Genomic DNA, 14,093 nt, shown 5'->3' with positions numbered 1-14,093 from the left:
TCTTCGTGAGCTATATGATATAGTGGTCCGATCCTGATGGTTTTCATACTTTATTTTTCCCGGGTAATAAAAAACAACGAATTTCAGCCCGATAGCTCTTAAGACGGCTGAGTAAAACGCATTCGCACAGACGGACGGACAGACGGACATGGCTATATCAACTCAGCTTCTCATGCTGATCAAGAATATATATACTTTATGGGGTCGGAAACATCTCCTTTTGTGCGTTACAAACATCTGACCAATTTTATAATACCCTCTGCAAGGGTATAAAAATGTCGATCACAGGGTCACAGAAGTTTTGATTATCAAAGAGAAAATTGTCGGCAAACAACTTAAAGGATCTCATGCTTAGCAGAAGCGTTTCTTCGGAGCCTGGCTGTGCCCATTGACGGTCACAATAACTCCATTGCGCACTCATAGTAAGGACAACCATAGAAGATTCTATACGCCATTATTATTATGAATTTGATTCTGCCAACAAATGCCTAATATTGGAGATGTATTTCCCATGTCATTCAAATGGACTCACACCACGGTTTGCTTAAACGACGTGTTCTACGTGAGAGGAGTAAGGAACTAGAAATATCAGAATTAAAGTTGAAATCGTCAGTAAAGAGTTATCAGCTTAGGAAGTGGTCTAATTGTTTTGAAACTCTTGTTTATATTTTATGGCGAGCTTTACCTTTTAAAGGAATGAATCTATTTGAAATGCCTTTACAGATCAAATTTTTTGTATACATACAAGATGAACTATTGATTGCATTCTTTCATTAGATAACAGCTGATTAAAATAAAGCTAAATTCTCTCTGCTGATCTTCACTCTCGATGTTCTTTAATTGCTACTAAATATAATAACAAAAATGAAGTCACCTGTTTCTAATTTATCCCCTTTCTTAAGGTTGTGCATAATAGAGGATTATGTCTTAGTATTAAAAGAGGATTCGTTGCTTTAGTTCGTAGATAATTTTAAATATTTTGTATAGTAACAATTATTTTTTTTTTTTGTAAGATAAGTTTGTAATTAGATTTGCATATACAATGGCCAAAAAGGTGTTCGTTCTTGGTTTGTGTAGAGCAGCTTGCAGACAGTCACCTAAACGATTTTTACATTTATCATAGAGTTACCAAAATTGATTAAACGATATTTTAGTATGCATGTTTAGAAAACTAATCAAGAAGCCATTTATATTCAAGCTAGATCCATTTGGGTTTCGAATTGGTTTTCTCCAGACGCTTTTGCTTCGCTATCATTGTCTTCACTTCGCGATCGATCTCTAGTGGCTTGGTCGGAGCTAGTTGGGCATAATTGGGCAATGTGGTTGCTATCTTGTCAACGCACGCCATTTGGAACTGTTGATTCAGGGTTTTGGATATATTTTCAAGAGTTGGCGTGGTAAGCAAATCAAAAGCAGTCGTCTTTAGTGATTCGAATTGTTTCCTGGTCTTGGCTGTTACTTGATTGTGCACAGTTTTCTTCTTGGTTATGGACGAGGACAATTTACTAACACTAAGAGAGCCTAAGGACTTTTTGTTATCCACAATTAATCTGCGATTCCGAATCGCCAGTGTTTTTGTTGCTTGAAGTCCTTTTGTTGTGGATGCCTTTGATGAAATCTTCTTTTTCTTCTGTAGTGGCGAACAACTTAAACTAGACTTGGACTTGCTGGTCGCATTGGTTTTACGACGAGAATACGTGCGAACGGGTGGAGTTTTGCGGATAACGCTAGAAATTGTTGACTCCAAAGATTGAGCCGGTGTATGCGTGCTTGAACCAGGATTCAATTCATTTCGCCCATCGGAAAGCCGTAATTGATTAGGCAACTCTGCATAGAAGCTGGAAAACAGTTCTTCTGGATTCAGATCTTCTGGAATAGAAAACTCAACTTCTGCTGGCTTGCCGCGTAATTGATCAGGTGTCATTATAGCACCATGGGGCGGCGGTGATATAGTTTCTTTGCTTCTTTTTGGTCGGCTTCGCATAGCTGTGCTCCGGGCCAGTGAAATGCTCGTCGGTCGTTGAATGGCCGGAGTACCAGCCAGAGTTGGCTTTCCGCCAGTCCCAATACAGGCAGCACCATTTAACGGAAGCGGTCCGGTTATTATATTAGCTTGATCGCAGCATCGTCTATTTGGTATAATGTTCTGAAAACTGATTCGCCCTTTGACAATCTGCGGCATAAACAGCTCACTCTCGTAGCCTTGGCAATTGACCAATACCACATTCTTGCCCGATAGCAGCTGAACATTAAAGCTTAGTGGGCCGCGAGGACTTTTGCTGGCAACTTGCATCGTCATGGTGGTGGATAGTTATTTTATTTATTCGCAGTGATTTCACGTTTTAGTTTTAAATATGTCTTTACAGTCGGAATATAAAAGCAAAAAAAAAAATATACTATGTGACTGTAAAAAATGTAAATGTTTTCAATTCCAACAAGACAATAATGACAAATTAAAAAAAGAGCATCTTATCGATAAATGATAAATATTTACTTAAGCTATTTGAGATTTCAGTGTTGAAAAGTGGAAAAAGCTAGATTTCAGTGTTGGCACATGCTATTTTTTATTTGGCGCGTTGTTTGACCGCCCTGGTAGCCAAATATTTTACTGTGTTCTGAACTATATTTGTTCTCTAAAATCAAGAAATAATGTAAACTCAACAATATTTTCGTTTGTTAAGAATAATGCGAACAAAAGTTTAAAAAAGCCCGCGTATTTGAGTATCCGAAATTTGGCATCTGGCAACACTATCTCAAAATTTGACAGCTTCTTTTAGCTATAATCCCGCTAAAAATATAATTTTTCCTTTGTTAATTACACAAAAACTACGTAATAAATCGCAAAGGCGCGATTCGTGAGGTCGTGCTCGTGGAATTTTTCTCTTTCGTTTGATACCAAATTTAAGTAGTTTAAGCGCGTTTTGGGCCGGAGTAACTTAAGTAAAGATTTACCAGCTTGTTATACGCTAATCGATCTATTAAAGTGGCTCTGCCCAGCTAGCTTTTATCGGGTCGTGGTGAGCCCCACGTGTTCCACTGGCCCAATTCAAGCAATGATTAAGTTTCATTATCCTTTTTTTGCCTTTACGTTTCTCAATTCTCTTTGCACTTTCGCCTTTTTACGCATTAAGGACACTCTAAAATATCGTAAGATAGAAGAAAGCAACATTCTTTATAGAATTTTATGAATATCCTTTTTGACTAACTGCTTTTAAGGCATCTATTCTAATTGCAGAGAGAGTATACCAAGTTCGTGAAGGTTAAATTTAATGTTACCCTTTGATTTTTATTTATGATGTTTAACTGTGGAAACCGGGGGAAAATAAATTATCTGGTCTGGGCGTGAAAAATTGTTAGCCTGCGTTCTTCTTTACTTCGTTGTTTTTATACCATACACCCATAGGGTGAAATGGTATATTAAAGTCGCCAAAATGTATGTAACAGGCAGAAGGAAGCATCTCCAACCCCACAAAGTATATATATTCTTGATCAGGATCAACAACCGAGTCGATCTAGCCATGTCCGTCTGTCCGTCCGTCTGTCCGTCCGTCCGTCTGTCCGTATGAACACCTAGATCTCGGAGACTGTAGGAGCTAGAGCCACCAAATTTGGTATGTAGACTCGTGTAGTATGTAGAGTGATCAAGTTTATTTCAAATTTTTGCCACGCCCCTTTCCGCCCCCGCAATTTAAAAAAAACGTTTATCTCAAAAACTATTCCAGCTAGAGACACCATATTTGGTATGTATATTCGCTTAGTAAATGCACACATTTTGTATGTGTAAAAATTTTGCCACGCCCTTTTCCGACCCCGTAATTTGAAAAACTTAATAATCTCCCGTATTTTTTTACCTTATGCAATCACACTTGGCACACTTAAATTTAATACTAATATCTAGCAAAATACCAAATTTGATCAAAATCGGACAAAAAACAGTCGAGTTATGCATATAAACGTTTTTCCATAAGGCCGGAGTTGGCCGTTGGCTGATGGGGGCGCTAGTGTGCTCGTATGATTGAGTGAGCGAGATACTAAGATATGCTTGTAAAAAGCATGTGAAAATGCATTTGTTCAATAAAGTTGAAATATTTGCTTTACTGGTGTATGGTATACCCAAGTCGGCGAGACGACTTACTTACTTCATTTTTTTTGCACTTTTATTATTCTTTCTTGCATCCTTGCCCATTTTTCACGCCGCTTTTTCAAGGCCTATGCTTCTATGTTGCTGTTTTTCCTTTTTTTTGTAATGTGACAGGATTTTTAATGAAATTAATTTGAGTAACATGAAGCCGTGCTGCAATGTCATCATCACAGACACAGACCCCACCACCCAATTTGCATTGTTCATTAAAGTTGATAATCTTTTAGAGTTTTGTCATAAATTTCAGGTATTAAACTATCAAAAATGTCCTCAATATGAACAATCTCTCACACACACACACACACACACAAAAAGTGGTAGGTTTTCAGCATAAATGAGAAATAATTGAACGAATTGAATGGGACTTTGGGTACAGAGCATCAATTTTCATTTTAACTTGGTAAAGGACTTAAGGTCAAAAGTTTTAAGCTGACAACAAAGCATTTAAGTTGGATTGTTTTATAATTAAGATAACTGACAGCTTTTATAATACGTTCACAAATTTAGTTTATATATTTCTGCATGCTTAAACGAACCTTTAGATGCAAATGCTTATATAGTAAAATAAGTTCAATAAAATTGTATTTATTGATAGAATAGAAAGATAGAAAACATGAAATATTTAAATAGCAATCAAATAAGCAATTTATTTAATGAAGTTTGAGCCTATTTGATTTTCTTAATTGACTTTTCATAGATATCAATTCGGTCAAGGTTTCAGTTTACATTTAGTTAGGGTATGAGATAATATTTCAAAATGATTTAAGTTCTGTTAAATAGAAATCTTGATGACATTTTGATACAATTTAAACATTGCCAGATGATGCGAAAATGGAAAGGCGTTGCCATTGTTGAACAGAAGAAGAAGGCACACAAAAGTATGCAATACGGATTCCAACGATCCTTTGTCTTGTTGTGATTATTGTTTATAGACAATTTTGTAGCACATTCTAGAAAATTTTTTAAAATGTGCCTAAGGGGAAAAAATACTGCTAGATAACTTTGGGGTCCTAATTTTCCAGCCATTGATCTGATAAGATTTAGAAGTTCTGTCGAAAACTCTGACGAGTTGTGCTAAAAATACTTATGTAATTAAAAACAATAAAAATTATGTCGGCGTGGGCACCTAATTGAAAATTCAAATTTGAAACTATTGTGATTATAAATTAAAGGTGTAATCGATTGCATAACTTACAAATTTGTCAACATGTTTGGCAGCGTCGACACATTTCGAATATATTATTCTCTCTGTATTCTTTCGCGTCTAATAAATTGCCATTTGTGGAATGATTTGCTAACAATTTCTAGCCCACCTGATTGATTTATCATATTTAATTGCAAAACTAAGAATTTGCAAGCAATGCCTTTCGTTTGAAGTGTGAAGAATTCTTCAATAAGTTTTGTTCTCTCAACTGACATATGTCTTAGCCACAAGAAAAGAAAACCAAATTTCTTTTGGCCAAATTCTCACATTGTTTTTTTTCCGCTTTGTGCTTTGTCTATGCCTTTGCTGGCTGGTATGGAGTGTGGGTGCAAAAACTAAGACTAAAAATGTTGCAAAGTTTTTGGTTCTTTCGTCTTCTGTTGACAGCAAGTTTTGGTTTTTTTTTTTTGTTCTAAATTTTCACTCAACTGTCAGTAGGCACAATTTGTCTGCTGCTTACTTCTTTGCCCCGTTCTTTGGTTTCCGTTCTTTTTCTGCCATCAGCTGTAGTACCTGCAGTTTTCCACTTTAATTGCGGTCAACGTGGTTGCTTTTCTTTGTCTTCTCTTTTCACTTTTTTTTAGGTTTTTTTTTTTTGTTCAAAAATGGCAAATGAAAAATAAAAAATATATACTGCGAAAACTCGTTGCATACTTTTAGGTGCACCACGTGCTATGCCTGGCAAACAATTTTTGCAATGAATTCTATTGTAGGCAAGTTGAATACATAGTTTTCCTATTTTCCATCACATTTTCTGTTTTTTTTTTTTGTTTTTTGGTTTTTCTATTTTCTGCTGTTTTGTTTTTCAGTTTTTCAGAGTTTTGCCGTGGTCTAGTTTGCCGTTGTTTTTCCTCCTGCTTCGTTTTGCTTGCGTTCACGGACGGCTGCGTATTGATTCGCTGGCAGAATACTGAAGCGCATTTTGCATGCATTTGTCGGCCGATTCAGCCGCCATCCACCCACTCCCTCTCTCTGTCTCTCTTTCTCTACACTGTCAGTCTGTCCTTTTCTGTCTGTCTGTATGTCAATGTGTGTGTGTGTGTGTGTTTCATCTGTATAAATGTCCTTTCATATGTATGTATAACCTTGCTGCATTTGTACCTCTTGTTCATGTTTTTCAGCCTCCCATTCCCTGCAATTTTGTGTTTTTTTTTCTTGTTCACCTGTGGTTTTTGTCGCATTGATCTGAACAGTGGGAACACAGTGTCTTGAAGTCAGCCAAAATTATATTCTAAAAGGCTTTAAAAGTTGTTCTTTACCAAATTTGAAGGTTTGAATTCTATTTTATAAAATAATTTATTGGTTTTTTATTTGCAAATCTTATTTATCTTTTCTTTTTAATGTATAAAAATGTCTGATTTTCATAGACCGTGTAACAGTGAAAGATCTGAAGTTCTTATAAAGATCGCACCTTATTTAAGTAAATTACATATAGAGATTGAAATGGAAATGTTGATATTTTTAGCTTCTCAATACATGTAATGAATTAATTGTAACGATCCTTTCTTGTCCTTCGTATCTTGTATTCGTAGTTTGTATATTATTTTGGTTTGTTGTGTGGAACATCAATTGATATGTTCCTCACATAATTAATTTTTCCGTTGTATTTTTTAGATGTTATTTTCAAACAGTTCGAGCAATTTTATAGTGGTTACAGATCAGATATCTTAGAAGTCGAGCTCGAATAGTTCGAAAGTTCAAAATACAACCTACTTAATTTTTCATTTGCTGTTTAATCTGTTTAATCTCAGGAGTCCCGACATTGTTACTATACCTACAACATTTTTGAGTTCTCAAACCAAATTTATATTCATTAATATATAATAAGTTAGTATTAATGACCTAATTGTGGTCGTTTATGTTAACAAACCAATACTAACTGGATGTGTTAAAACTTTAATCACTAAAATATTAATTTAGAAAGATAGATTTAAAATATAAATGAAGCATGCAACATACATTCCTTATATTTTTTTGAGATATTTCAATTAAATAAACTTCATAAGTACATGCTGGTATATATTTGGAAGCAGTTATCTTTATATTTTGATGACAATGTTCTTATTACTTTTGCTAATTGCTTTGGTGAATTTTTGGCACTGTTCCAAATCACTGTGCATTGCGGCAAAGTCATACAACGTGTTATGGAACTTTCAATTAAAACCGATTTCCATATGCATTGATGATTTTAAGTTTTTAATAACTGCACATGAACAACATTTTCTCGTCGTGTTGCTGTTTTGGGATGTGTTTTTCTGTTTTGGCTTATGTTCTCAGCATGTCTGCGTATTGATGTTATTTCGATACGATGGCCATTTGAATTGGAAACATTTGCAAAACATATGTGTACATTTCTCTGTTGCTTTTCAATTTTGCCCCATTTTCCCCGAATCTCATGTGACCAAATCGAGGGTAAATGCAGCCTGTAGCCTGAAATCGAATGGCCAAACACGTGTCGAATGGGTAATTTTTTTTTAAAAGCAGTTGGTAATTAAGTATCAAAATTACAGACAAAATGTGCCATTAATCATAAAGAGACAGCGAGAAGAGTGCCAAGAGTCTCACATTAACCATAGCCAATAAATTAGCATGTATTTCGAGGGACTAAAAACCAGAATAACCGCTTAATTGAACTAAAAGCTGATGATACAACAATTTTTCCTTAGTGTTCAATGCGTTCCATTTGATTTATGAGGGTCAAGAACAGAGAATCGTCATTTTCACTTTGTTCATGTTTGTGTCACATTGGTTTTCCATTTTTTTCTTTTTTTTAATAGATATTGTAATATAGTTTGTCACTCGTATGCTAGTTGAGGGAATGTTGTGTCTGGTTTTGATTTACTGACCATTCAGCAAAAAAAAAGGAGAAAAATAAACCAATATATAAATCTATTATTTTATAACCTATTTGATACACCATTTAATAATAAAAACAAAAACACATTTCAACTTTTACTCAACTGCATAAATGGGACAAGCATAGATACATAGGTAAAGAGATACAGTATCTGTATATGACATAGACAACTGTCAGCAGAGAGTGAATTGAAAGAGAACTCAACTAGCGAAATGTTAATGGGTATGCGGAGGGGGGGGTGAAAACGAAAAAGGGGGTAAAGCATTCACACACACATTTAATTAAACCAACTACTTTCCCCTCTAAGCTATGTGTATGAATGGGTAGGTGTGTGTGTGTGTGTGTGTGTGTGTGCAATCAACGTCCATGCGGTTCATGATGATCCACGGCAAAGGGAGGGCTGCATTTATTGTGCACTCTTCCCTCGTGTTTTTTTGTGTCAAAGGGCTTTGCTGCCTGGCTGGCTTTCAATTTCTATTCTGTCTATTTCTTCCTCTTGTTATATTGTTTTGTTTTGTTCTTGCTAATTCCCAGCCCTCCATCCCTTCCTCACCACCCTCGTCATCTTGGCTTTTGAATTGGTATTTTGCATTTTACAATTTACTTACGAATGTATGTGTATATAAATTAAATAGACAAAAACATTAGCCAGAAATCGTTTAAAAGCTCTTGTAAATGTGAAACCAACAGCAACAGCAATATTTGTTCCCATTGTCCAATATGTTTTCCTAATTATTGAGTTCGTTGGAATTGTGGGTAAATGTGAATGCTACACGAACCTAACACACACAGACTTCCTTCCGGCAAATGGCAAACAATTAGTATTAAATTACGTTTGCCATGCAAGCATTCTCAAATTTCATACATTTACGCCGAATTTCTGAGACTGAGATAATTGCTAGTTATGCACAAGCAATATTAATGAAGGCTTGGGAATTTCATATTAAACCAAAATTAGTTGGTACCTAAATCAAGACTTATGAGAATGCTCGTAATTGAAAATGGGGAATTTAAAAAACCCCGGCATCCATTTTCAACTATTCTTATACAATTAAAGATACATTTTCGCATCTGAAACGTGTATTTTGGCAGATTGATTACATTTACATGCAAATTTGTATCTTCGTTGCCTTAAATCGGTCTTAATTTAAGGCGATTAGTGGGGGAAATCCTAATTATATGAAAAGCAAATGTATATCTACTCTGAACTTATAGCAGAAGTTAAGGACATGTTGAGAAGTAAAAGGAATATAAAGATTTATTCCATAAGCGAACCAAAGCAGATCTAACAAACATAATGAGAATTAAATAAAATCTACAGATTTAATGTACAATAGTTAATAGGTAGTTAATCGTGGTAGGTTACCAAGATTAAATATTTTAAAAATATATCAACAACATTAAATATACTTGTGTAAAGAATAGAATATCAAGAAAAGGCATAAATTAAATGTGACTATAAATGTATATATATAATGAACATCCTGCCAATATTGATTTATGCATTTTGCAAGTTGTCAACCACAGTTAAGTTTCTAGTGTTTACATAATATACCTTATTATTTTTGTGTGATAAGAAATAACAATGTTTAAATAAGTTATTTTTTTCAAATATTTTGAAATGTGTGACTTTAAAAATGTGAAATATAAACTGTGGCTAAGATAATCTATATGGGCCATAACAAGGACCCATTTGCAGCTTCTACACAACTAAGAGGCTTCAGAATTATGAGTTATATGTTACAAATTTAAAAAATTTCACTAAAGCAACTAAATAGAAATTTGGACTTTCTGCAAACCGCAATGGGCCTTGGGTAAAATATTGTTAAAAGCAGAAATACATGTCGTATGCTCAAGTCAATTTTATAAAATTATTTGGAGGAGAAAATAAATATTTCAATAGAGAGTTTGTCAATGGGATGCTAAACATAAAATAAAAATTTAAAATATTTTCCTTTCCGAGGAAAAATTTAAATGTTTGGACCAACCACAATTACATAGTTTGTTTGTTTATTTATATAAATGAAGTTTGCAAAAGAATTACTATTCAAAAAGACAGTTTCTTGGTTCACGTGTCGTACAAGTTATTTGCATTGCTTATACGACATGCACTCCGTTTATTTAAAGTTATTTAATTATCTGAATATAGTCAGTAGAGTGAACAATTCTTCTCCACAGGATACTGAACATTAAAAATACTTGAATTATTTTCATTTCATCAAAACACAGCTGTTCATATTCTATTGTATTTTTGTTTTGCTAAGATAAGAGACACAGCAAAAAAAAAAAACTAAATGAAAGATGGAAAAAGAAAATAAATAAAAAACTGGAGTAAATTTATATGAGAGAAAGAGTGTGACTAAATACTTTATACTGCCAGGTGTGAAAGGAAATAAAAGGATTAACTTTGACTAATTAGATTTTCATATTGAACAATAAAAACTAAACTTTATTAGCTCTTTTAGATTTCGATTGTTATAAAGTCTTAGAACTTGTATAGAATGCAAACTCCAAGTGAATTATCTATTGTGAGAGTTGTGTCAGCTGTTTGCCCTATTTTGCATTGTGCAACTTGTCTTGGGCATGGTTAGTTAGTTAGTTAGTTAGTTAGTGAGTGAGTGAAGGAGCTATGAGCAGTTTAGGCTGCAATTAAAATTGTTAACTGTGTCGTAAAATCGCATTGGGGGCATTTTGTTGTCGTCGTCGACGTTGTTGTTCTTGTTGTTCTTGTAGTTTTAGCAGCTGTCACCATTGGCTTGACTATAGTGAATTTATGGCATAAATAATTTAGCAGGCAATTTTGTGGCAAGAAGAACAAAATCCAACAAAAACAAGAACAAGGGAGAAAGAGAAAAAATTAAGCAACATAGAAATGAGGTTATCGTACGAGGTTATTGACATGGGTCCCATCTTAACTCTTAATGCTTACAGATGGAGGAAATTTTTGGGTGAATGTTTTTTTTTTCCACTCAACTGCTTGAAAAGTCCTTTAAGTCCTGCATTTAATGGTGCGACATCAATTTTCATGCAAGCCATTCGAGCTTAACTTGACAGTTCGCCATGTCCTTGCCCAATGAACGGAAGCTGAAAATCATGGCTCGATGGCTGGCCGGCTGGGTGGATGGATAGATGGATGGATGGATGGTTGCATGGAGGATTTTTTAAAAGCAGACGTAAACGATTCTCAAGAGGATTTTTTATCACACACTTCTGCAAATATTTATTGTCGATTTTCTCGAGCATAAAAATTGCATAACATGCAGACGGCAAATGTCAGAAGACAGGCCAAGACGACGGAAACATATGTCGTCCTGTTGATGCATTTTTCGGTAGTCGCCTAAAAGCATGCAAATGAGTTTGCCCCAAAAAAAAAACAAAAACAACAAAAACAAAAAATAAAACTTCTTGTTCCTTTTGCATGTCAAATGCCAAAGAGAAAATAGAAAACTCGACCCGGGCCGGGGTCGACTTAGGGCTCTTTGGGTGACAACTGTCAACGCAGCTTGTCGTCGCCTAAATGTATGCAATGAATTTTTGTACCCGCATATTTTTGTGCATGTATAGAAGAATTTTGTTCTTTTCTTTTTTGGGGATGAACCTTGAAAAAGACCCAGTTCGAGAGTGGAGAGAGATTGTAAAACTTTTCTTTAAAGCCTCACACAATTGGTAAATATTTATAGTCTAATTGTGAATGCGATTGAGATCCCTTTTACACTTTTACATATACAGGCATAAATATCCCCACTTATTCACACACACACACACACACACACACAGACATACACACTGAACGAAAATGTATTGCCTACTTTATGAGGCAACTGAAGAAACCTTCAATTATGGCCAACACACAAAAGACAGGCTTTAGATCGTCGCTTGAATTCACCTTCAACCCCGTACACATCATTTATGTTGATACATACAGACATATGTATCTCCGACCTATATATACACATCTATAGACATGAATAGGACATGAATGTTCACACAGATATGTTTGTATGTCTACTCATATCACATCCACATCGAAGGCGCGTCTTTTGTGCTGCTGACACTTGTCAAAGCTATAGGAATTTCCAAATAAACTATGCCTGCATGAATCTTGCACAGTGGCTAAAAGTTATATCAAAGAATGCTACAGCAAAATTAAAATATATCATAAATCGCATTTAAAGAAGGAACAAAATATATTCAACATCAATGAACTCTTACCTTAAATGGTAAGAAAGGGTAAAAACTTTAGCTATTTTCTATTAGATTTAAAAATATGGCTCTAATCTATACTCGCTCATTTTTCAATTCATAAATTTTCTTCAAATTTTCTTTTTTTAGCGAAAACTAAAGTAAGCTCTAAACGATTTATGTTTAAATCTAAAGAGCTTTATAGCCGATTTCGACTTGGTGCTTAAGGTGAACTGTTTCAGGTAAAATATGGCTAGACCATCTAACAAAGTATAAGAAAATTCGACCTTTTGGAATTGCCAAGAGCCACTGTTCCCTTTGCCTATTTGTTATGTATATATACGTAGCCATAAAGGACTCTAAGTGTGAGTGATGTAAGTGTGTGTGTGTGTGTGTCTGTGTGTGGTTGAGTTGCTGCTGGTTACAAAAGGGCATACGAAGAACTCTCACTCACACTCTCTCATATACAGACACACACACACACACAGCTTGGCCCTTAACTGTCATAAACTAGGATTATGTTGCATAAGCTAAGGCGTTTTGGTATTGTTAGGCCTATAGGTTGTTGTTTTGTGTGGGTTTCTGAATTGAATTTAAAAAGTAAGAAAAAAAAAATACAGCAGACAACCAAGTAAATTCTTGCTTCTGTTCTAATGATTACATTTTTTGACATCACTATCTTGAAAGGCAATTAAACCAGCCTACATTCCATAGAAGTCAAAGGGAAATGAATTGCGTAATTTGATGAAATTTGCTCGATAGGAATAAATGCCAAAGTCGAATGTAAATCAAATTTCCCACAAAGAGACACACACACACACGTACTCACATAGTGACATCCTGCGGTGCCAATAATCAATATGCATGTGTGTGTCCTTTCAGGACAATGGCGAAATATCGCAAGCAGTTTGGCGCAAAACTTCGACTTGCCTCGCTTCATTAAATTTAATTTATAAACTTGCCATAAGCACTAAATCATTGCACAGCGCAGCTCGAGGAAGTGGTTAAGGAGACTGCCAAAAGGAGAGGAAAAAGAGGAGAGTGTGTGCCCCGGTGGGGTGTGAAAGAGGCGGAAGGAAGCATGGCTTCGTCTCGGATGCGTTGCCACAAAAGAAATTGCACAAAATGTTGACCAGTGGCCAAAATGGTGGGCCATAAACATCATTGCCCTTGTTGTTGGCCATAATTTGCACAACAAAAACACAAGCAATAGCAACAGCAAAGAACCGCGCAGACAGCAAGCGGAGAAAGTAAAAATAAAAGCCCACCCAAAAAAAATATACATAAAACTACTGAAATGGGTTCCTCTCTCGAATTTATTTAATAATATATATTCTATGCAGACATTCAAGCTATTTTTCTGTGGAATAGAATGTTTCTAAGCTTTTGTTATTATTTTTTTCAAAAAACATGAAATTGCGGCAAAAATTTTTAAATTTGTTTTAGGAAAATAAATTTTTAGAATTGGCCAAGCAATTATAAAACGCTGTGGGCTTCATTTATGGCAAGAAGCATCCTTCCAAAGGCTTCTTTTGTTCTTGAAAAATAATAATAATAATTAGACCAACTAATTAACCCCAAGTTGTTCAAGCTCACAAAGCATTTGATTAGTTGAGAGCCATAAGTGTAGGTCATTTATGCTAATCTCATGAGAGACCGCGTGTGTGTTTTCGAGATAACACATAATCAAACAATTATTCATAATTTAA

General features: G+C 35.0%; 1 protein-coding gene across 1 annotated transcript; it reads right to left on the bottom strand.

Annotated features, from left to right (window-relative positions):
• Positions 1 to 951: 951 nt before the first annotated feature.
• On the bottom strand, positions 952 to 2,357 carry LOC6642541. Its single transcript, XM_002065097.3, has one exon. It carries the CDS (start codon positions 2,297 to 2,299, stop codon positions 1,199 to 1,201), a length of 1,101 nt encoding a protein of 366 aa, XP_002065133.1. The 5' UTR covers positions 2,300 to 2,357; the 3' UTR covers positions 952 to 1,198.
• Positions 2,358 to 14,093: the final 11,736 nt, after the last annotated feature.

This window comes from Drosophila willistoni, assembly GCF_018902025.1.
Source record: "Drosophila willistoni isolate 14030-0811.24 chromosome 2R unlocalized genomic scaffold, UCI_dwil_1.1 Seg167, whole genome shotgun sequence".
Lineage (NCBI taxonomy): Eukaryota > Metazoa > Arthropoda > Insecta > Diptera > Drosophilidae > Drosophila > Drosophila willistoni.
Note: the sequence above shows the minus strand (reverse complement) of the source record. Positions and strands in the feature narration are given on the sequence as shown.